The sequence below is a fragment of the Gopherus flavomarginatus genome, chromosome 8, assembly GCF_025201925.1.
Source record: "Gopherus flavomarginatus isolate rGopFla2 chromosome 8, rGopFla2.mat.asm, whole genome shotgun sequence".
Lineage (NCBI taxonomy): Eukaryota > Metazoa > Chordata > Testudines > Testudinidae > Gopherus > Gopherus flavomarginatus.
The window spans coordinates 42665948-42687566 of NC_066624.1; the positions used below are offsets into that span (position 1 = coordinate 42665948).

The window sequence follows — 21619 nt, forward strand, 5'->3', positions numbered from 1 at the left end:
TTTTTTTCAGCACATAGCTCAGCTGCAGCTGTGAACTAATTGGGCTGCATTAAGCCCATGGGCCACAGGTTGAGAACCCCTGGGTTAGACATTAGGAAAAACTTCCTAATTGTCAGGGTAATTAAGCATTGACAAAAATTACAAAAATTGTGGAATCTCTGTCATTGGAGGTTTTTAAGAACATGTTGGACAAACATCTGTCAGGGATGGTCTAGATAATACTTAGTCCTGTCTCAGTGCAGGGGACAGGACTAGATGACCTATCAAGGTCTCTTCTAGTGCTATATTTCTATTATTCTCTACCTAGGAATAACAGAATAAGCAAAACAGCAATCAAGAAATTTACAAAGACAAAACCAGGATGTAAAAAAGTTTTATTTTTAAAAAATACAACTTTCAACAGCTGTGACATGGGCATTTACAAGTTCCCTGAAATGCTTTCCATCTGCTTTCTGCGTAGTCAGCACAAGCACCAGGACTCGTGAGAGAGAGTGACTCACACCCCAAAGCACCACAGGCCAACACAGCCTGAATCTCACAGAGCAGATCTGAAGAGAACAGTTCCATTAGCTGTCTCCATCTCCACAGGAAATCACATGGGGTACACAACCATGCCAATGGGGTGGTGTCTGGCAGGACGTGTGTGCCATAGGCACTCTCTGTAAATGGAGGTTGTGTTCTCATGTCTCCCCATATCTCAGGAATCCCTGTCCATGGTTTGAGCAGCTCACAGTTTGCTATGAATACACAGATCTGCTCTTGAGAAACATTCAGGAGGAGGGAAATGCTCTGTTTATGACCTTTGCAGCAGCAGTTCTTCCACAGTTCAGCAAGACAAAGGCAACGGAAGACACACAACGGTAAACCCAAAGGAGGTCACTATTAAAATACAGGCATTTACTAGGACTCTTGTTTCCTAGCTGTATAGAAACTTAAATACCCTTCCCCTTTAAAATCAGATTATTTACAAAATGATCCCCACAGCGTGGACACATGTCACACTGTTCTGCTGCCATGACACAGGCTTTAATCTAGGTTTGCTTTTAAACCTGAAAAAGTGTCATATCTCATATGGTAGAGAAAATAGCTTTGTAACGTAAGTGACCTTTAGGCTCCTAAGCATTTTGCAACGTCATATAAACCTTCTCTTCTCTTTTAAAATGTATAGAATTTCTAGCAAATAATTGTATAAAACACTGATTTTTTCCCATTCTTTTAATGCTAGAAGCCAGAAAGTCTCTTTTTTACTATTCCATATTACAGTGTATGCTGCTCAAAACATGCAAGGTGAGAGAGATTGGGGACACAAAACACATACAAATCGTCAAAACATTAGTTAGTTAGCTGGGTTTAAAATATATCAAAAAGTCAAATAGTAGCAAAGAGTTTGTTCATAGAACATGTTGGACAGTACTTAAGTATAAGACAAAAGAAACTGAAAGAAAACGTTACAGCACCTGAGATTCATTTAAATTTCTTCCATGGGTCTCCGGCTAGGTGCTGTCTTACATCTGTGATTTCAGTCATGGGATATTCCATAAAAGTATCTATAATTTACTCATGAAAACCATTGCACATGTAGGTTAGAGTAATATCCTATGTTTGTCTGGGGTACATATTCTGTGATTGTTTTCAATGACCAAAGACAATCAAACTGAAAATTCAAGTCATTTTCAGTCCATCAAAGCCGCAAAATTTCCATCTTTTCTCCAGGCTAGCCCCAACTCCACTCAGCTCTTGTTTGAAGGTGTGCTGCAGTCTGCTCATCAGAATTTCCACTTCAGTGGGACAAATCTGTGGGAAAGAAGTGAAACTTTTACTGAAAATAAACTGACTTTTGGCTTGAGAATCCCAACATGTTTGCAGTTTTGTAAATGCTGACCCCAGGCACAAACACCACTTTCTGCAGTATTTAGGATTTCCCAAGATCACCCGTCCAAGTGCTAATGGTGACCCAGCCTGCTCCTGGTTAAGTTATGAGATGTGTTGTCATCACAGTTTGAGGAGGGATGGCTGCAGACATAAAGAATACTAAAAAGAGGAGGAAGAAAAACTTCTCATTATTTGATTATGAGATTTGAAATAATGGATTCAAATAGAAACAAAATGCAAATGAATATTGCTATGGGCTCAAGAACATCTTCTGAAGGGGGAGAGGAATCACAGACATGCAAAATATTCAAGTCACATCTCAATGTGCATCTTCTGGAGGTGCTTGTCTTTAACAGCCAGGGAACCACTTAATCAGCAAATGGAGTTCTAGAGAGACACTAAACAATCGCAGCACTGATAGCCCCTTCAAAGGGGAACTGCAAATCAAACCCTACTTTGCTTGTTGATTTTTCTGTTACACTGGGATGAACAGGAAAGGCCATCTGCTAGTTTCTGCTTTGTCCCCCACAAAATTTTGTTTTTATGTTACAAATATCAGATCCTGACATGACTTTCCCTGGAAGACCTTAACAGTCTTTGGAAAATCCAGAAGTTGAAACACATATTGCTGCTCTCTGTCATGGATCCACAGGACCTGCTCTATGTCCCAGCTTTTTAATAGTCTCTTGGAGGAAACCCTTCAGTATGCAGACCCCCAAGGGGTCCCACCCTTCCTTAAGGGCAGGGAACACTGCTTCAACACGTCTGAAACTGAGCCTTTGGGCTCCAGCACTGCTGTTTTGCACCATAAGTTCTGCCCAGTAAGTCCAACTGAGAAAGACTCCTGGTCAGACTTTTACACTCTTCAGGGATCCATGAACCCTAGTAAGTATTAGCAGTGACCCCTGACAGCCTCTTCAAAACAAGGTTTATTAGTCAACTGGAATGCAGCACCGGGAAGCCCTTAGGTTAGCACAGAGTAGCACATTTCGGGGCTGGGAGAACTGTAGTTCAGGATTCACTCTCCAGGTATCTTCTTATGGAGTGATGTATTATGAGTTCTGGTCCCAGCTCTGCGGCTGACCTGCTGCATGGCCTTGAACAAATCACTTCATCTCTCTCTGTTGGTTTGACTGATGGTACTCATGAGCTAAGCTCTGTGGCCTTTCCTGTGAAGCAGTGCGCCTCAACCAGAGGGTTACGGCATCCTAGGAGGGTCATGAAAGGCAATCAGAGGGACAAGAGACATTAGATACTATATTACAATCTAAAGCAAAGAAAATCTGGCTCCCCACTCCCTTCCCCTTCACAGTTGCATATTCTCTATCAACCTCCCAAACACACATTATAGAGGCTTTTATATTCTTACTATGAAAACAATAAATGTAAAGGGGTTATGAAAATGTTTTGAATTAGTGCTTGCAAAGCTGAAAAGTTTAAGGGACACTGGTGTGAAGGAAGCACCTGGATTGGCTATGCTGATTGAAAGATTTCTTTGCGAGATTTAGCATGTGTCTATGTGTGATGAAGCGGGGATTTTGGTAAAAATTTATGACTTCTATGCATGCTTCAGTTTCCCTCTGTGTTTTGCATTGCTACGCACGGAATGTAAAGGGTTAAACGTTGCTCTTGGTGCTTGCTGTTGTGTCACATAACTGTCTGGGGTAGTATAAATGCACCATTAAAGGACTGGCTGAAACTGACCCATATCCAGGGAGGGTACGGAAAGACAACGGGAATCCCAATGGCCAGGCTGTTCACATCTACCAACCAACAACCAAGAGGAAGGTGATTTTCCCCCACCCTTTGGAAAACAAAGGGGAAAGGTGTCAGGTGGCTGGGCTCAGAGCTGGCCTTTGCAGAGACTCACACACTCACCTGGGACTGAGTGACAAAGGCACAGAGACAGAGAGAGGGAACCAAGATGGCTTCAGTGGCAGCATGGCTCCAGGGAGCTGTGGCCTGGCACTGGGCAGGCTGAACTCTGTCTTAACTTTTGTTTCTCTTTGCTAACCTAAGGACTTTTAGATTATGTAGCCAGGTGCCTAATACACTGTCGCCTTGTTTTGAGAAGGCTGCCTGCTGCGGCTGCAAATTCTCACAGAGAGCATTGAGGCCATGAGAGGGGTCATTCCCAAAGGTCTGGTTGGTTACTAGCTGGAAAACAGACCAGACCCTGTGGATCTGCGACAGCGTCATCTTGTAAAGATTACAGAGCTTGGGCTGTTACCCCCCTGGGCTCGATGTGACTTGATCATAATTTGGACACCATCCAGGAGGTGACGGAAGTGAGCATCTTGGACTCCCAGGGCATGTCTATGTGAACACTTACTGAGCAGCAATCTGTGGTGTAACTCCACAGTGCTCAACATGTGCCTGTCCAAGGGAGATGAGGTGAGTCACCACTCAGGCATGCAGCAACTGACTTACCCTTCCAACAGAGCCTGCATACGGCAGCAACCTAGTCCTGAGCCAAGTCTGGGTCAGATAACCCCTGGCTCAGCTATTTCTCCAATCCTACCAGAGCTGCAGATCAGTTTGTGCAACAGCCCTACTAAGCCAAGAACCACACTGTGAGGTGGCAGGAGAACAGACTCTAGAGACTCCCAGCCTGCTCTTGATCCTGTTTCTGTTCCTGCTCCAGATCTGCCCAAGCCCTGTTCCAGTCTTGTCCTTGCCCTATTCTGATCTTGCTCCAGCCCTGTTACCAATCCACTCCAGCTTTGCCTCCACTTCCCGGCTCTCCCTGGATGCTTGGACTCTGACTGCCCAGCTTCAACCTTTGGCCTGTATCTGGACGCCAGCTTGGCTTGTCCCTGGACTCTGGCCACCCAGTTTCAACCCCAGGCTTGCACCTGGACTCCAGCTACATGGCTTGTCCACAGACTCTGATCTTAGTTCTGACCTCCGACTCCCCAGATCTCGATTCCAGCGCCACCCTTGGCCCAGTCCCGACCCTACATCCAGCTTCGACCTCGACTCCAACCTCCAGGCCTCACTACCAAAAGATAGCACGTGACACATAGGGCCTATCAAGAGAGATGCTCTCACACACCCTGCTATCACCACCAATGCAGCACGGCCAGAATACAGAGTCACCCCACCCCAACCAAAAGGTCAGACCTACATACCCAGAGGGAAGCCCATCTCTATCCCCTCAATGGCTGGTTGTACCCAGACAGATACTCCAAACCTCCCCTCCACCCATCCACCTCTGTGTCTTCCGAGACAGAAAATCATCATCCCCACCAGGCCAGGCCAGTATCCAGCTCCACCATTGCTAAGAGAAAAGCACAAACAAGCGGGAAATGAGAAGGCCAACAGGAATTTGAAAAGCAAACAGTCTAAGATAGAAAAAAAAATAGCAAGAACTTTTTTCACTAAATCAGCAGCAGAAAACATGGAAGAGAATCAACAGGTCCATGAGGAAGTTAAGGGAACAACAAGGAGAATAAAGAAGTTGCAGAGAAGCTGAAAGACTTCTGTGCCTCAGTCTTTGCCACAGAGAATAATGCGAAGATACCTGTTCCAAAGTAATGAAGGTGAGGCTCTCTTAGAGATTGAGCTGTCCAAACAGAAAGCGCTGGAAGAAATGGTAATGAACCAAAAGGACAAGAGAGCATTTCTCAAGGGAGCTGAGAGAAATTAAGAATTAAGTGGTTATGTTGCTATCAAAAATACATGATCTGTCCTGTAACGAGATACTACACTGGTGAACTGGAGGGGAGTGAATACTGTATACATCTTTTAAAAAGGCATTAGAGTGATCCTGGAGAAATACAGAACAATGAGCTCTACTTCCCAGTCAGGAAAATTATCTGCAAATTAATTAAAAAGAGAGTTATAAAACAACCTTGATGAACATGATATTGTACACCAGGGACAAACCATAAAGGCAAGTCAATAGAATTGCGGATATAGACGAGTAGGAAAACATAAATAACTTAGACTTTCAAAAGCCTTTGGCAAATTCCCTCACTATTAAGGCTATTAAGCAAACCAAGACATGGAGTGAGAGAGAAAAACTGACAACATCAGAAACTGGTTAAGAGATGCTGCACAAAACAAAAGCCAGAACAAATGACTCATGCTCCTTGTGCTACAACTTGCTTGTTTAGCTCTTATTTTCAACACCTTTCTCCCCCTCCATTTGTTTGTTCCATCCACCTGTTCTGCTCTGTTGTAACCTACATTGCTAGGTCTTTAGGGCACAGAGAGGTGTTCAGTAAGTGTGGGCTCCCCCCACCAAGCCCCAGAAGCTACTACAAATTCACGTGAATGTCCTCACCAAGCTGCTATCTCAACTTCTGGAGTGAGCCCAGAAGTGGAAGATGGGGAGGAGGCAGCATGAGGAGATGGTGACCTGGGGTTCTGGGAAGCCAGAAGCCAGGTCTGAGGGGTCTTGCAGGTGGGAGGGGTGCAGAGGTCCCAACTATTCCCAGTCTCTCCAGTGAGACAGGATGGCAGAGAGGTCCTGACCAGTCTTGGTCTCTCTAGTGGGAGAGGAAGGGGGGAGATGTCCTGGTCTCTCCGGTGAGAAGGTGGAGGAAGTGGGGAGAGTCCCCAGCTGGTCCTGGTAGATCTGCTGAGAGTGGAGTGGAGGGAATGGAGATTCCAGCCAGTCTCTCTCACCCAGAGCAGGTCCTTGGAGATGGGGAAGAAGTGGCAGCTGAAGCTGTCAGTGACCAGCCAGAGCAGGGTGTAAGGAGATGGCGGCCTGGGTTCTGGGAAGTGAGAGTAAGAGACCCTTGCCCAACCACACAGAAAAACAACTACCTTCCTGGGTCAGGTCTGCCTAGACAGAAAGTGACCCTCCTCCCCATCTTAGTCTGCCCAGAGAGACAGAGACCCCAGCACACCTACCTTGGCGTCGAGCCGCTGTAAGTAGGAACAGATGTATTCTATGCTTGCTCCAAATGGGTGAACATGAAGAAATGTTGAAATTATACCTAGGGAAATAACATGGCAGGGGTCATTCTTGTGATTCAGCTGGGAGCACCAAGGGCTTTCCCTGCACACACTGTGCCGAGTCCTGGCCTGTGTGCTGCAATGTAATGTGGAGCAAAGCATTTCTTTGGGCAGCAACTCAGACAGCAATATCCCTCAGTCCCATACAGACAACTCTCAAAGTGATTGGGAAGCTCCTGCAATGGGCAACATGAAATACTATGAGATGCAGCAATGGGTCTGCATCAACATGAGGAGGACAGGCCCTCAAAGAGGTGGAAGGAGACAAATGGGGAGGAGAATGGGAGACAAAGAGGAGGGAGGTAGTGGCAGGTATGCAAATTAGTTCCCAAACATTTTGATGAACCAAATGAAGACAGGTCTGGCTGTGCCCAATAGGAGCAGAAACCACCTGACCATCAACAGAGCAAGCAGGCAGCAGGTAGATGAAGCAGACAGGCCCCCAGCATATCTGTGAAGCAGTGCCCACAGCACCAGAAGCAAAACGAGCCCAGGCCCATGAGACCTAAGCCCTAGGATTCTGTCTCCCACCCAGAGACATATGGTCCTCTACAGCCCAGCCTTCAACTCTTTGGGATTGACCCCTAGGACAGCAGTTTGGAAATCTTCTGCAGTTGACTTTAATTGATTTGCGGGGAGGAGACAGCTCAGAGGGAATTAGGATTTGGAGGGTGTTTATTCCTGAGGAGCATGGGGAAAGGAGGAACAGATTTGGGATGGGAAAGAATGTGTACGGGGGAGCACAGGGTGTGTGCAGGGGGAGAGGGGCTGGTTTGAGGGCTCAAAGCTGCAGTTTCCCCAGAAGGAAACGAAAGTTTCCTTCAGGAACCGGGGCCAGGTTGGGGGTCTCACTGGGACTGGGAAGAAGGCAGAGCTGGGGATGCCCTGAGGGTCGGGAGTGCTTTAACAAGGCAGCACCCTCCACTTTCCTCCTGGCATGTGTTTTGAGAGCAACTAAGCAGCGTTCTGTCAAGAGTCTGCTGTCAAGAAGCTGGGTTAGGAGCTGCCCATTACCTCTTCTTAAGACTGTCTCAGACACAGGGGGGCTTGAAAGACTCAACATCATTATGTCTAAACTCAGTACTTCTAGAACGAGTGATAACAATGTAAAATTACCAACGAAAAAAGACGGTTACTCACCTTTGTAACTGTTGTTCTTCGAGATGTGTTGCTCATATCCATTCCAGTTAGGTGTGCGCGCCGCGCGTGCATGTTCGTCGGAAACTTTTTACCCTAGCAACTCCAGTGGGCCGGCAGGTCGCCCCCTAGAGTGGTGCCGCCAAGGCGCTTGATATATACCCCTGCCGGCCCACCCACTCCTCAGTTCCTTCTTGCCGGCTACTCCGACAGTGGGGAAGGAGGGCGGGTGTGGAATGGATATGAGCAACACATCTCGAAGAACAACAGTTACAAAGGTGAGTAACCGTCTTTTCTTCTTCGAGTGATTGCTCATATCCATTCCAGTTAGGTGAATCCCAAGCCTTACCTAGGCGGTGGGGTCGGAGTGAGAAGTCACGGCATGGAGCACTGCAGAGCCGAAGGCCGCGTCCTCTCTGGACTGCTGGACCAGGGTGTAGTGGGAAGCAAAGGTGTGGACCGATGACCAGGTCGCTGCCCGACAGATCTCCTGGATGGGCACACGGGCGAGGAAAGCCAGCGACGACGCCTGCGCCCTGGTAGAGTGCGCAGTCATACGGCCCGTAGGGACGTGGGCCAAGTCATAGCAGGTCCTGATACAGGACGTTACCCACGAGGATAACCTCTGCGAGGAAATGGGAAGCCCCTTCATGCGGTCCGCTACTGCCACGAAAAGCTGGGGGTATTTGCGGAATGGTTTGGTTCTGTCCACATAAAACGCGAGAGCCCGACGGACATCAAGCGAGTGGAGTTGTTGCTCCCTGCGTGACGAATGAGGCTTCGGGAAAAAAACGGGGAGGAAGATCTCCTGGTTGACGTGAAAGGCTGAGACCACTTTGGGGAGAAAGGCAGGGTGCGGTCTCAGCTGTACCTTATCTTTATGGAAGACCGTACATGGGGGATCTACCGTGAGGGCCCGGAGTTCCGACACCCGTCTAGCTGAGGTGATGGCTACTAGAAAGGCAGTCTTCCAAGAAAGATAGAGCAGGGAGCAAGTCGCTAACGGCTCAAAGGGGGGCCCCATGAGCCGAGCCAGAACCAGGTTGAGACCCCAGGTAGGGGCAGGGGGTCGAACCTGGGGGTAGAGACGTTCTAGTCCCTTCAGGAATCTAGTCACCGTCGGGTGAGAGAAAACCGAGCGGCCATCCCCACCTGGATGAAAGGTGGAGATAGCCGCCAGGTGAACCCGAAGGGACGATATCGCCAGGCCCTGTTGCTTGAGGGACCAAATGTAGTCCAAAATATTGGCGACCGAAACTTCCATAGGGAGGAAACCCCTCTCCGTGCACCAACAGGAGAAACGCTTCCACTTGGTCGAGTACGTCGCTCTGGTGGAAGGCTTCCTGCTGCCCAGGAGTACCTCACGTACCGGGGTAGAGCAGCGTAATTCGGATCTGGTCAGCCATGCAGGAGCCACGCTGCGAGGTGCAGCGATTGGAGGTCCGGGTGACAGAGACTGCCGTGGTCCTGGGTGATCAGGTCCGGGTGAAGGGGCAGCGGGACTGGGTTGGCTATGGCCAGATCCAGCAACATGGGGTACCAATGTTGCCTGGGCCACGCTGGAGCTACCATAATCATGCGGGCCCTGTCCCTGCGCACCTTCAGAAGGACCTTGTGGACCAGTGGGAACGCGTAGAACAAGTGGGTCGTCCACGGGATAAGGAAGGCGTCCGCTATAGACCCGGGTTCCCGGCCCTGAAAGGAGCAGAACGCCTGGCATTTCCTGTTCCCCCTGGACGCGAAGAGGTCCACGCGGGGACAACCCCACCTCTGGAAGATCGAGAGGGCGACATCAGGGTGAAGGGACCACTCGTGCGAGAGGAAGGATCTGCTCAGGCAGTCCGCCAGCGTGTTCCGTACTCCGGGGAGGAAGGAAGCCGTGAGGTGAATGGAGTGAGCTATACAAAAGTCCCAGAGTCGCATCGCCTCGTGACATAGGGGAGAGGATCTGGTGCCGCCCTGCTTGTTGATATAGTACATGGTCGTCGTGTTGTCGGTGAATACCGCGACACAACGACCTCGAAGCTGATGACAGAACGTTTGACAAGCAAGGCGGACCGCTCTCAACTCCCGCATGTTGATGTGTAAATCCACCTCCTGCGGGGACCACAGGCCCTGTGTCCTCAGGGTTCCCAGGTGGGCCCCCCAGCAGAGATCTGAGGCATCCGTTGTTAAGGACACCGAGGATTGGGGTGGGTGAAACGGGAGCCCCGCACACACGACAGACTGGTCTAGCCACCAGCGGAGGGAATCCAATACCCTCTGGGGGATTGTGACAAGCGTGTCTAGCGACTGTCTGGCCGGCCGGTATTGCGTGATGAGCCAAGATTGAAGGGGCCTCATGCGGAGCCGTGCATAACCTGTCACAAACGTGCAGGCCGCCATGTGGCCTAACAGGGTTAGGCATGTCCTTATAGAGGTCAGGGGGGCCGCCAGCAAGCGCTGAATGATGGCCGACAGCGACTGGAACCTGGGCAACGGCAGAAGGGCCCTGGCCAAGGTGGAGTCCAGAACGGCCCCAATGAACTCTATCCTCTGCATGGGGAGCAGAGTGGACTTGTCCACGTTGATAATGAGGCCCAAGGTAGTAAAAAGGCCGGTGATCCTGCGGACGTGGCTGCAGACCTGCAGCTCTGACGTGCCCCGAATCAGCCAATCGTCGAGGTAAGGGAACACGTGAATGCGACTGCGCCGAAGATGTGCGACAACGACAGCCATGCATTTGGTGAATACCCTTGGGGCCGTAGAGAGGCCAAACGGGAGGACCGCGAATTGGTAATGATGGCGGTCGACCACGAACCGAAGGAAATGTTTGTAGTGTGGCAATATGGCGATATGAAAGTAAGCGTCCTGCATGTCGAGGGCGGCATACCAGTCTCCAGGATCCAGAGATGGGATAATGGTCCCCAAGGATACCATGCGGAACTTCAACTTCACCAGATGTTTGTTGAGTTCCCGCAGGTCGAGGATAGGTCTGAGGCCTCCCTTGGCCTTGGGGATGAGGAAGTAGCGGGAATAAAACCCCTTGCCCTTCTCATTCTCCGGAACCGCCTCTATGGCTCCTTTGTCGAGGAGCGTCTGCACCTCCTGGCGGAGGAATTGCTCGTAAGAGGGGTCCCTGAAGAGGGACGAGGGTGGGGGGCGGGAGGGAGGGAAAGACGTAAACTACAGACGGTATCCCGTCTGCACAGTGCATAAGACCCAGCGGTCAGATGTTATTTGGGTCCACGCCTGGTGGAAAAACGAAAGGCGGTTGGAAAACGGGGGGGAAGGATCCGGGGGGGAAACTGGTACTACGCCCTCGGGCGCACCTTCAAAACGAAGGTTTGGGTCCAGGTGGGGCTTTGGAGGAGCTTTGGTTCTGCCCCCCTTGGTTCCCCGACTGCCTGCGCCTGCCATTTCTGCCGCGGCGCCTATTGAGGTCCTGCTGCTGGCGGAACTGGGGGTACGGCCGGCGCTGCTGCTGTTGTTGCGGCCGGAAGGGTCTGCGTTGTGTCCCGGGCGTGTGCATCCCAAGGGAGCGCATAATGACCCGATTGTCCTTCAGACTTTTTAGTCTGGGGTCTGTCTTCTCCGAGAACAGGCCCTGGCCTTCGAACGGGAGGTCCTGGATGGTGTATTGGAGCTCCGGTGGAAGGCCAGAAACCTGAAGCCAGGAGATGCGGCGCATTGTAACCCCTGAGGCGAGGGTACGAGCGGCCGACTCCGCTGCGTCCAAGGAGGCCTGCAACGAGGTTCTTGCAACCTTCTTGCCTTCGTCAAGAATTGCTGCAAATTCTTGACGCGCCTCCTGTGGCAACAGCTCTTTAAACTTATCCGCTGCCACCCAAGAGTTAAAGGCGTAGCGGCTAAGGAGGGCTTGCTGGTTGGAAACCCTGAGCTGAAGGGACCCCGCCGAATAGACCTTGCGGCCGAGGAGGACCATACGCCTGGCCTCCTTGGATTTGGGAGGTGGGGCCTCTTGTCTATGACGCTCCCTCTCGTTCACCGACTGCACTACGAGGGAGCACGGTGTCGGGTGAACATGGAGGTACTCATAGCCCTTGGAGGGAGCCATGTACTTCCGCTCCAAGCCACGTGCAGCAGGGGGGATGGAGGCCGGCGATTGCCAGATCGTATTGGCGTTGGCCTGGATAGTCCGAATAAAGGGCAGGGCGACCCTGGTGGGAGCATCTGAGGAGAGGATGCTCACCACGGGATCCTCGATCTCGGAGACCTCCTCTGCTTGCAGGTTCAAGTTCTGCGCTACGCGCCTGAGGAGGTCCTGGTGTGCCCTGAGGTCAAGTGGGGGAGGGCTGGTGGAAGAAGTGCCTGCCACAGCCTCATCGGGAGAAGACGATGAGGAGACCCCTGGCAAGAGAGTGTCCAGCGGGGGGTCTGTCTGAGCCCGTGCCTCTGACTCCGGAGGGAGCTCAGGGTCCTGCTGTTTTGACCTGTCCTCCCCGTCCGGAGGGGGGGGCAGGGCGAGACAGCGAAGCCTCCGGCGCCCTGTGCTCAGTCGTCGCAGGCCTAGGAGGAAGCTGTTGGGGGCCCTGGGCTTGGTGGTACGCCCAGGGTGTCCAGAACCCCCACTGCTGCGGTCCCTGGTCCTGTTGAGGAGGGTCTTGAAAAAGGGGCGCGTGCCTGTCTGTACCCAGTGCATAAACACTGTCTGCCTGTGACGACACAGACAGCTGTCTGGAAGGCCATGGAGGGGCCGAACACAGCTGGTAGGAATCCCCTCGTCCTGGCGCCGAAGATGTTCTTGGTGCCGGGGACCGGTACTGGGAGTCATACCGGTGCCGGGATTGGGACCGGGACCTGCCACCAACGCGGTGCCGGGAGGTCGACCGGGACCTGCCACCAGCTCGGTGCCGGGAGGTCGACCGGGGAGTTGATCAACGGCGGGAACGGCTCCTAGAGTCCCAGGGCCAGTATCGGTGACTGGAACCAGACCGGGACTGTTTGGAGGACGACCGGTGCCGCGAGTGCGACCGGCACCGCCGAGGGGAGCGGTGCCGGCACTGCGAGCGGCGCCGGGATCGGGAGCGTCCACGGTGACGGGACCTCGACAGCGAGCGTGAGTCCCGAGACGGCACTCTCATCGTCGGCTTGCCTCTGGACACAACCCGCACCGGAGGTACCAGGGGTGGAGGCTGAGTTGGCTCTGTTAGAGCGATTAGGTCCCGTGCCGAGGCAAAGGTCTCCGGCGTCGATGGGACCAATAGCTCAACCCCAGATCTTATGGGGGAGCTGGGAGGGACCGGACTCGACGGACCCTCCAGGCCCGGAGTCGACGGGATCCCTGTCGGTGGTGCCGCGGCCGAGGTAGGTGCCGGGCGCTCCACTCGAGTCTGCCTGGATGGAGTTGCAGACTTCGAGGGCCTTGCTTCGGGACCCGGTGCCGGGGAAGGACGGTGCCGGGGGGTCTTTCCGGTGCCGGCGTGGTCCGGTGCCGGTGTAGAGGTGACGGTCTGTGAAGCTGCCGGGTTGAGTGCCGCTTCCATAAGGAGAGTCCTCAATCTCTGGTCTCTCTCCTTCTTTGTCCTAGGCTTAAAAGCCTTGCAAATGCGGCACTTGTCCGAGATGTGCGATTCCCCCAGGCACTTTAGGCATGCGTCGTGGGGATCGCTGGTCGGCATCGGCTTCTTACAGGCCGTGCATTGTTTGAAGCCCGGCGAACCAGGCATGGGCCCGGTGCCGGGTGCTGGGAAGGGCTATGGCCCAAACCGGCTAACAAATATTTACAACTATTTACAATATACTACTTAACTAACTATACTTAACAACTATTTACTACTAACTACAACTATGAACTGTACAACGAAGGAGAGCTAGGGACGTGGAAGACAGCAAAGCCGTGCTCCACAGTTCCAACGACCGACACGGCGGTAAGAAGGAACTGAGGAGCGGGTGGGCCGGCAGGGGTATATATCAAGCGCCATGGCGGCGCCACTCTAGGGGACAACCTGCCGGCCCACTGGAGTTGCTAGAGTAAAAAGTTTCCGACGAACGTGCACGTGCAGCGCGCACACCTAACTGGAATGGATATGAGCAATCACTCGAAGAAGAACTGCAGGGCATGAAAAATTACAAAACAACCATATCAGATGCTCCAAAATCTCTGCTTTCATTTCTTCTGAAGCATCTGGCATTAGCCACTGGGCTAGATGGACAATTGGTCTGACCCAATATGGCCATTCTTATGTCCTTATCCTCAGTAGCATGCAAGACTTTGGAACAAATTGTGGAAGAGAATAATTAAATTAATGAGGTAAACAGAAAAGGGGTGACTACCCTGATTTCCTTCTTTGAGAAAAGAACTGATTTTTTAGATAAGCGAAATGCAGTAAAAATAATATGTTTGGACTTCAGTAAAGCATTTGACATGGTACCACATGGGAAATTATTAATAGAGAAAATGGGGATTAGTCCAAGAATTGTAAGGTGGATAAAGAATTGACTAAAGGGGAAAAAGCAATGAGCCGTGCTGAAAGGTGAATTATCAGATGGGAGGGAGGTTACAGACTGGTCTTGGAATCAATCTCATTTAATACTGGAAGAAAAAAAGGAGTGTAATCAAGGGTTCCTCTTCACCATGAAGTCTAGAAGCAGATCTTTTAAATGGAAGCTTCAATTCTGGAGCTACCCTGAGATGACAAGTTGATTTGATGATCAAAACATTTCTCAGCAATAATCATGACAAAGCCAGAGTTATAATTAACCGTGTCAATACAACAGAAATTAACATATTAATACATTTTAAAAGTAGCCAATAGCATTGAGCTTGATACAATCTAAGGGCTGGATTCTGGAGGCAGACAGAGCTCTGCTTAGCACAGGGTGATGGGTGGCAAAACAGGTTTTACATCACATTTACTCTCGCCTGGGTCTGGCCAAAAGCAGAATCAGCCTCGAGGGTTATTCTTCCTTATACCTGGCTGCCTATGTCCCCAGCAGATCATTTGGGCAGCTGGGAATAACTGGCACAGAGACAAGCCAGCCATTGCCCCTACACCAGGAGAGCACTAGGGGAGCTGGGGACACAACATAGGAATATACCTAAGTACACTGGAATATACCACATGGGGACTCTCTACACCAGGTGCATTTCCAGCTGGCCAGATCTACTGAGTTTCCAGCCCCTTTGCACCATGGGATCCAAGAATCAGATCGTGTAAGTGAGTCAGTTCTGCTCTGTCTAAAACTTTAAAGCTCTTCTCATCATATTATTGGAGTGTCTGGCTGTGTGGCCCTTGTTTATTGCCAAGAGAACATCATCTGACTGCACGGTCTCTGTTCCATGAACTGGACTGAAGCCTGTTGGTAACGGTCTAGGACAGTGGTCCCCAACCTTTTCGTCTGGTGGGTGCCAGATGAAGGACCGTGGTGGCGGTGGAGCATCTGCCGAAATGCCACTGAATTTCTGTGGCATTTCGGCGGCGACATCTCTCAATGACGTCACTTGTCAACGGCAAGCAACATCATCGAGAGGCGTTGCCGCCAAAATGCCGCAGAAATTCAATGGCATTTCGGCGGATGCTCCACCGCCAGCCAGGACGCGGGTGCATTTAGATGCCCCCACGGGCACTGCGTTGGGGACCCCTGGTCTAGGATCTTGGCTGTCATTCAACCGACCCTGGGTGAACTTCTTAGTTAGTTAGTTCAGCATGGGTGACGCTGGGTGGTAGCTGGAGAGTGGTCAGTTGGTTGAATTTCAGCATGCTTCTGAAGTGGTGGTAGTGGATTTCCTTCCTCAAATGAAAAGTTGTTAATCTCAATGATTATGCATCCCAGATGCTTTAGCTAGTAAAGGACTGGATCAGCATGGCACGCAGCTCAGTTTTCCTGCAGTACTTTTTAAGACTTTATTATGTGAATAGAGCAAATGCAGAGAAGGAAGGGATCACATTATCAACGTAAGTTCATTATATGTTTCCTGGTGCCCCAATTCCAGTGTGGGCAATTTTCTCTGAGAACAGGCTAATGGTTCTTCATAGTAGAAGGTGCCAGGCTGTGGACATGTGTGAAGGCGAGTGTAGTTTAACAACATAATTCAGTCTAGAACAGTTTAGTGGGTCATGATTTAGCAGCTGCTATGATGGAGGAGCACTTATGGTCCATGAGATTTTGGACCTTAAACATGATCCTGGATCCAGGACTATATATTGTCTATCCTGTACTTCAGAGCCCTGTCAATTGGAGAAAAAGGAGGAAACTTTTTAGTAGCAGGTTGTTTAAAAAAATGGAAAGTGTTTGACACTGCTCAGAGGTTTGGAATGTGAAAATATGTCCCAGGGAGGCAGATGTGGCCTTGTCTAGATGAGAATTCAGTGGAATGATGCTAGCCCTAGTTCGACCTGTGACAACGCAACTGCACTTTAGCAAGTGCTAAAGTGATAAAAGCCCAGCAGAGAGAGTGCAGGCAAGGGGATCAAAGCTGCATAATATATTTATATATCAGATGAAAGTCACCATCCCATAGACAGTACCAATGTGCACAAGTGTACAGCATGTACATGTCATTGAGTGACAAGAACAGATCTAGGTACATGACATGAGACCTCTACGTGGGCAATACACAAAGGGTGAAATCCTGGCTCTAGTGAAGTCAGTGGGAGCTTTGCCATGGACCAGCATTTCATCCCTGGCCTGCTATTGTAGCAGTCCATGAAACTGAGGAAAGAAGCACATACAGTGAGACTGGAAAAGCTGCATTTACAATACCTCCTGAGAGCATCTCTCAAGGAGTCTGAATCTATATAGCATGGATGGCAGCATTACAACAGTCTTATCATTAGCAGACATACTGTACCATGAGTCTTACCTACTAATAAAGCTTCTCGTTCAGATTTGACAGGGCTACAGCTCAGGGTCCTCTCAAGTGGGCACTCTTTCTCCTGGCTAGATGCACAGATCCTGTAAGTACTGCTCTCCTGCAAAAACAACACCGTCCACTCCATACCTGCACAATACAGCACTCATTCTAATTAATTAAATGCCAGCTTAGTTTTTAACTTGAATGGTTTTTACAGAGTTGCAATTTTTGTTTTCCTGGTTCAGTGTGTCACTTAATACATTGTTTGTCATAAAATGCATCCCACAAAACACATGGGATGTGCAATGGGGGACACTGGTCATATTGCTGTGGGAACGTTTATATTTGTCTTGATCAATTCCTTCCACTGTTAGAAAAAGGTGTTCTTACAGTATTTTGCATATAACAGACTATTAGCTTAAAAATAAATCTTAGATGGAAATAGTAAGACTAATGATGATAATGACGCTAACCTAATTTCTAAAGCACTTTGAGAACTATGAATGAAAAGCACCATATAAGAGCTTGGTATTATTATTATTAACAGTTGTGTTCTGTTTCTCTAGGTATTAAATTCCCTGAATTTAAGTCACACTGGGATTGGAAAGTCAAGCTGGGTTCTTCCCAACACATGCATCCTCACCATTAATAAAGGCCTTGGCAGGCCATAGTAGGCCCCTAGCGATCCCTATGTAACCTCATTGCCTCCAACAGTTTTCCACAGGAGTAAATGACTGGAACTTAGTATACAATTCAGCTGATGCTGTTCAAAATAAGAGGAAAAAAACATGGGTGATGTCATGGTAGGAATCTGCAGTAAAGGAAATCAGGAAGAGGAAGTGGATGAGGCATTTCTAGAACAAACAACAGAAATATCGAAAATACAGGCCCTGATAGTAATGGGGGACTACCCAGACATCTGTTGGAAAAATAATCGGGAAAAACACAAAATTTTCACTAAGTTCTTAGAATGAGTTGGGGACAACTTTTTGATTAAGAAAATGGAGGAAGAAGTTAGGAGGGGGACAGCCATTTTAGACTTGATTCTGAGAAAAAGAGAGAAATTGGTTGTAAATCTGAAGATGAAAATTGAATTTGGGTGAAAGTGATCATGAAATGATTGATTTCATGATTCTGGGGAAAGGAAGGAGTGATAGCAGCAGATTAAGGACAATGGACTTCAAAACAGCAGACTTTAACAAACTCAGACAACTGATTGTAAGTGTGGTTTGCTGACATGAGCAGGCCCAACTTAAGGCAGGACATGCCTGAACAAGCAACTGCTGAACAGGCCTGAAAACATAACTGCTGAAACAGCTAACTATTGGGAGTATGTTTATAGTAAACAAAGTAGGCAGAAACACCCTGAACTTATAAACTTCCCTTACACAATCTGCAAACCAATTGGTCTTTACATGCAAGAAGTATAGACTCATAGACTTAAGGTCAGAAGGGACCGTTATGATCATCTAGTCTGACCTCCTGCACAATGCGGGCCACAGAATCTCACCCACCCACTCCTGTAACAAACCCCTAACCTGTGTCTGAGTTATTGAAGTCTTCAAATCATGGTTTAAAGACCTCAAGGTGCAGAGAATCCTCCAGCAAGTGACCTATGCCCCACGCTGAAGAGGATGGCAAAAAACCTCCAGGGCCTCTGCCAATCTTCCCTGCAGGAAAATTCCTTCCCGACCTCAAATATGGCAATCAGTTAAACCCAGAACATGTGGGCAAGACTCACTAGCCCGCATCCAGGAAAGAATTCTCTGTAGTAACTCAGATCCCACCCCATCTAACATCCCATCACAGACCACTGGGCATATTTACATGCTAATAATCAAAGATCAATTAATTGCCAAAATTAGGCTATCCCATCATACCATCCTCTTCATAAACTTATCAAGCTTAGTCTTGAAGCCAGATATGTCATTTGCCTCCACTACTCCCCCTGGCACACTGTTCCAGAACTTCACTCCTCTAACGGTTAGAAACCTTCGTCTAATTTCAAGTCTAAACTTCCTAGTGTCCAGTTTATATTCATTTGTTCTTGTGTCCACACTGGTACTAAGCTTAAATAATTTCTCTCCCTCCCTGATATTTATCCCTCTGATATATTTATAAAGAGCAATCATATCTCCCCTCAGTCGTCTTTTGGTTAGGCTAAACAAGACAAGCTCTTTGAGTCTCCTTTCGTAAGACAGGTTTTCCATTCCTCGGATCATCCTACTAGCCCTTCTCTGTACCTGTTCCAGTTTGAATTCATCCTTCTTAAACATGGGAGACCAGAACTGCACACAGTATTCCAGATGAGGTCTCAGCAGTGCCTTGTACTAACACCTCCTTATCTTTACTGGAAATACCTCGCCTGATACATCCTAAAACCGCATTAGCTTTTTTAATGGCCATATCACATTGGCGGCTCATAGTCATCCTGTGATCAACCAATACTCCAAGGTCTTTCTCCTCCTCTGTTACTTCCAACTGATATGTCCCCAATTTATAATCAAAATTCTTGTTATTAATCCCTAAATGCATGACCTTGCACTTTTCACTATTAAATTTCATCCTATTACCATTATTCCAGTTTACAAGGTCATCCAGATCTTCCTGTATGATATCCCAGTCCTTCTCTGTATTGACAGTACCTCCCAGCTTTGTGTCATCCGCAAACTTTATTAGAACATTCCCACTTTTTGTGCCAAGGTCAGTAATAAAAAGATTAAATAAGACTGGCCCCAAAACAGATCCCTGAGGAACTCCACTAGTAACCTCCTTCCAGCCTGACAGTTCACCTTTCAGTATGACCCGCTGTAGTCTCCCTTTTAACCAGTTCCTTATCCACCTTTCAATTTTCATATTGATCCCCACCTTTTCCAATTTAGCTAATGATTCCCCATGTGGAACCGTATCAAATGCCTTACTGAAATCGAGTAAATTAGATCCACTGTGTTTCCTTTGTTTAAAAAATCTGTTACCTTCTCAAAGAAGGAGGTCAGGTTGGTTTGGCACGATCTACCTTTTGTAAAACCATGTTGTATTTTGTCCTAATTACCACTGACCTCAATGTTCTTAACTACTTTCTCCTTCAAAAATTTTTCCAAGACCTTACATACTACAGATGTCAAACTAACAGGCCTATAGTTACTCAGATCACCTTTTTTCCCTTTCTTAAAAATAGGAACTATGTTAGCAATTCTTCAGTCGTACGGTACAACTCCAGAGTTTACTGATTCATTAAAAATTCTTGCTAATGGGCTTGCAATTTCATGTGCCAGTTCCTTTAATATTCTTGGATGCAGATTATCTGGGCCCCTCGATTTCGTCCCATTAAGCTGTTAGTTAGCTGTTAGACATTAGTAGCTAGGAAAGATGTATATAAACTGTGTGATGTGTGACATGAATTGGAATTGTGGTACACCCTGTATCTAAACGCTCTGCATCCGGGCCTGGCCAGTGTAGGCAAAGAGCTGTAACCTTAAAAAGTAACCTGAATGATGAGTTGGAGTCAACAGAATTTTTTGGATGCCAGAGAACTGGATAAGTCTTCTTCCAAAACTGGACAAGGTGTTCTGGATAAGACGAGTGGAAAGATCTTGGAGAAAATCCCAACACTGGTAGGTAAGGTCCCCTTGGAAGAAAATCTAAAGGATGAAGGAGATCAAGAGAGCTGGAAGTTTCTCAAGGAGACGATATTAAAAGCACAACTGCAAACTATCCCAATGTGAAGGAGAGACAGGAAAAACAGTAAGAGGCCAATATGGCTCCATCAAGAGCTCTCTAATGACCTGAAAATCAAAAAAGAATCCTACAAAATATGGGAATATGTGTAAATTGCTAAGAAGGAGTACAGAAAAATAGCACAAGCATGTAGAGCCAAAATCAGAAACACTAAGGCACAAAATGAGGTACACCTGACAAGGGACATAATAGGCAATAAGAAGAGGTTCTTTAAATAAATTAGGAGCAAGAGAAATACAAAGAAAAGTGTAGGTCCCTCTACTTAGCAGTGAAGGAAAGCTAATAACTGACGATATCAAGAAGGTTGAGGTGTTTAATGTCTATTTTGCTTAAGTCTTCACTAAAAACCTTAATGGTGACCAGATATTCAACACAACTAATATTAACAAGAAAGAAGGAGCACAAGCCAAAAAAAAAGGGAAGAATATTTAGATAAATTAGATGTAGTCAAAATCAGTAGGGCCTGATGAAATTCATCCTAGGTCAATTAAGGAACTAACCAGCTGAGGCAATCTCTCAACCATTAGCAATTGTCTTTGAGAATTCATTGAGGATGGGTGAGGGACCAAAGGGCTAGAGAAGGGCAAACACAGCACCGATCCTTAAAAAGGGGTGGAACTGGGAAATTATAGACTGATCAGCCTAACTTCAATCCCTGGAAAGATATTGGAACAAATTTGTAAATAATCAATTTGTAAGCACCTAGAGGATAATAGGGCTATAAGGAACAGCCAGTATGCATTTGTCAAGAATAAATAGTCGGGGGAGAGATAGCTCAGTGGTTTGCATATTGGCCTGCTAAACCCAGGGTTGTGAGTTCAATCCTTGAGGAGGCCATTTAGGAATCTGGGGTAAAAATCTGTCTGGGGATTAGTCCTGCTTTGAGCAGGGGGGTGGACTAAATGACCTCCTGAGGTCCCTTCCAACCCTAATATTCTGTGATTCTACTGTGCTCAATTCTGAGCACCACACTTTAAGAAAGATGTGGAGAAACTGGAGTGTCCAGAGGACAGCAACAAAAATGCTAAAAGATTTAGCAAACCTGACAACAAGAACCGTGGTTGTTTTGTCTTGCCGAAAGAAGACTGAGAAGACCTCATAACAGTC

At 48.3% G+C, this 21619-nt stretch overlaps 1 protein-coding gene across 6 annotated transcripts in view; it reads right to left on the reverse strand.

Moving 5' to 3' along the window:
- Nucleotides 1-357: 357 nt before the first annotated feature.
- The window catches only part of ENOX2 (ecto-NOX disulfide-thiol exchanger 2), a 147889-nt gene continuing 126627 nt past the window's right edge, over nt 358-21619 (reverse strand). For 4 of the 6 annotated variants that reach the window (XM_050964328.1, XM_050964330.1, XM_050964326.1 and 1 more), the window contains exons 13-15: nt 16784-16892; nt 6736-6821; nt 358-1794 (exon numbers count right to left, since the gene is read on the reverse strand). In XM_050964328.1, the coding sequence (XP_050820285.1) occupies nt 1663-1794; nt 6736-6821; nt 16784-16892 (327 nt within the window). In that variant the 3' untranslated portion in view covers nt 358-1662. Of the gene's footprint in view, nt 1795-2956; nt 3081-6735; nt 6822-16783; nt 16893-21619 lie in introns of all 6 variants that reach the window. The other 2 variants (XM_050964327.1, XM_050964329.1) reach the window with 2 other exon arrangements.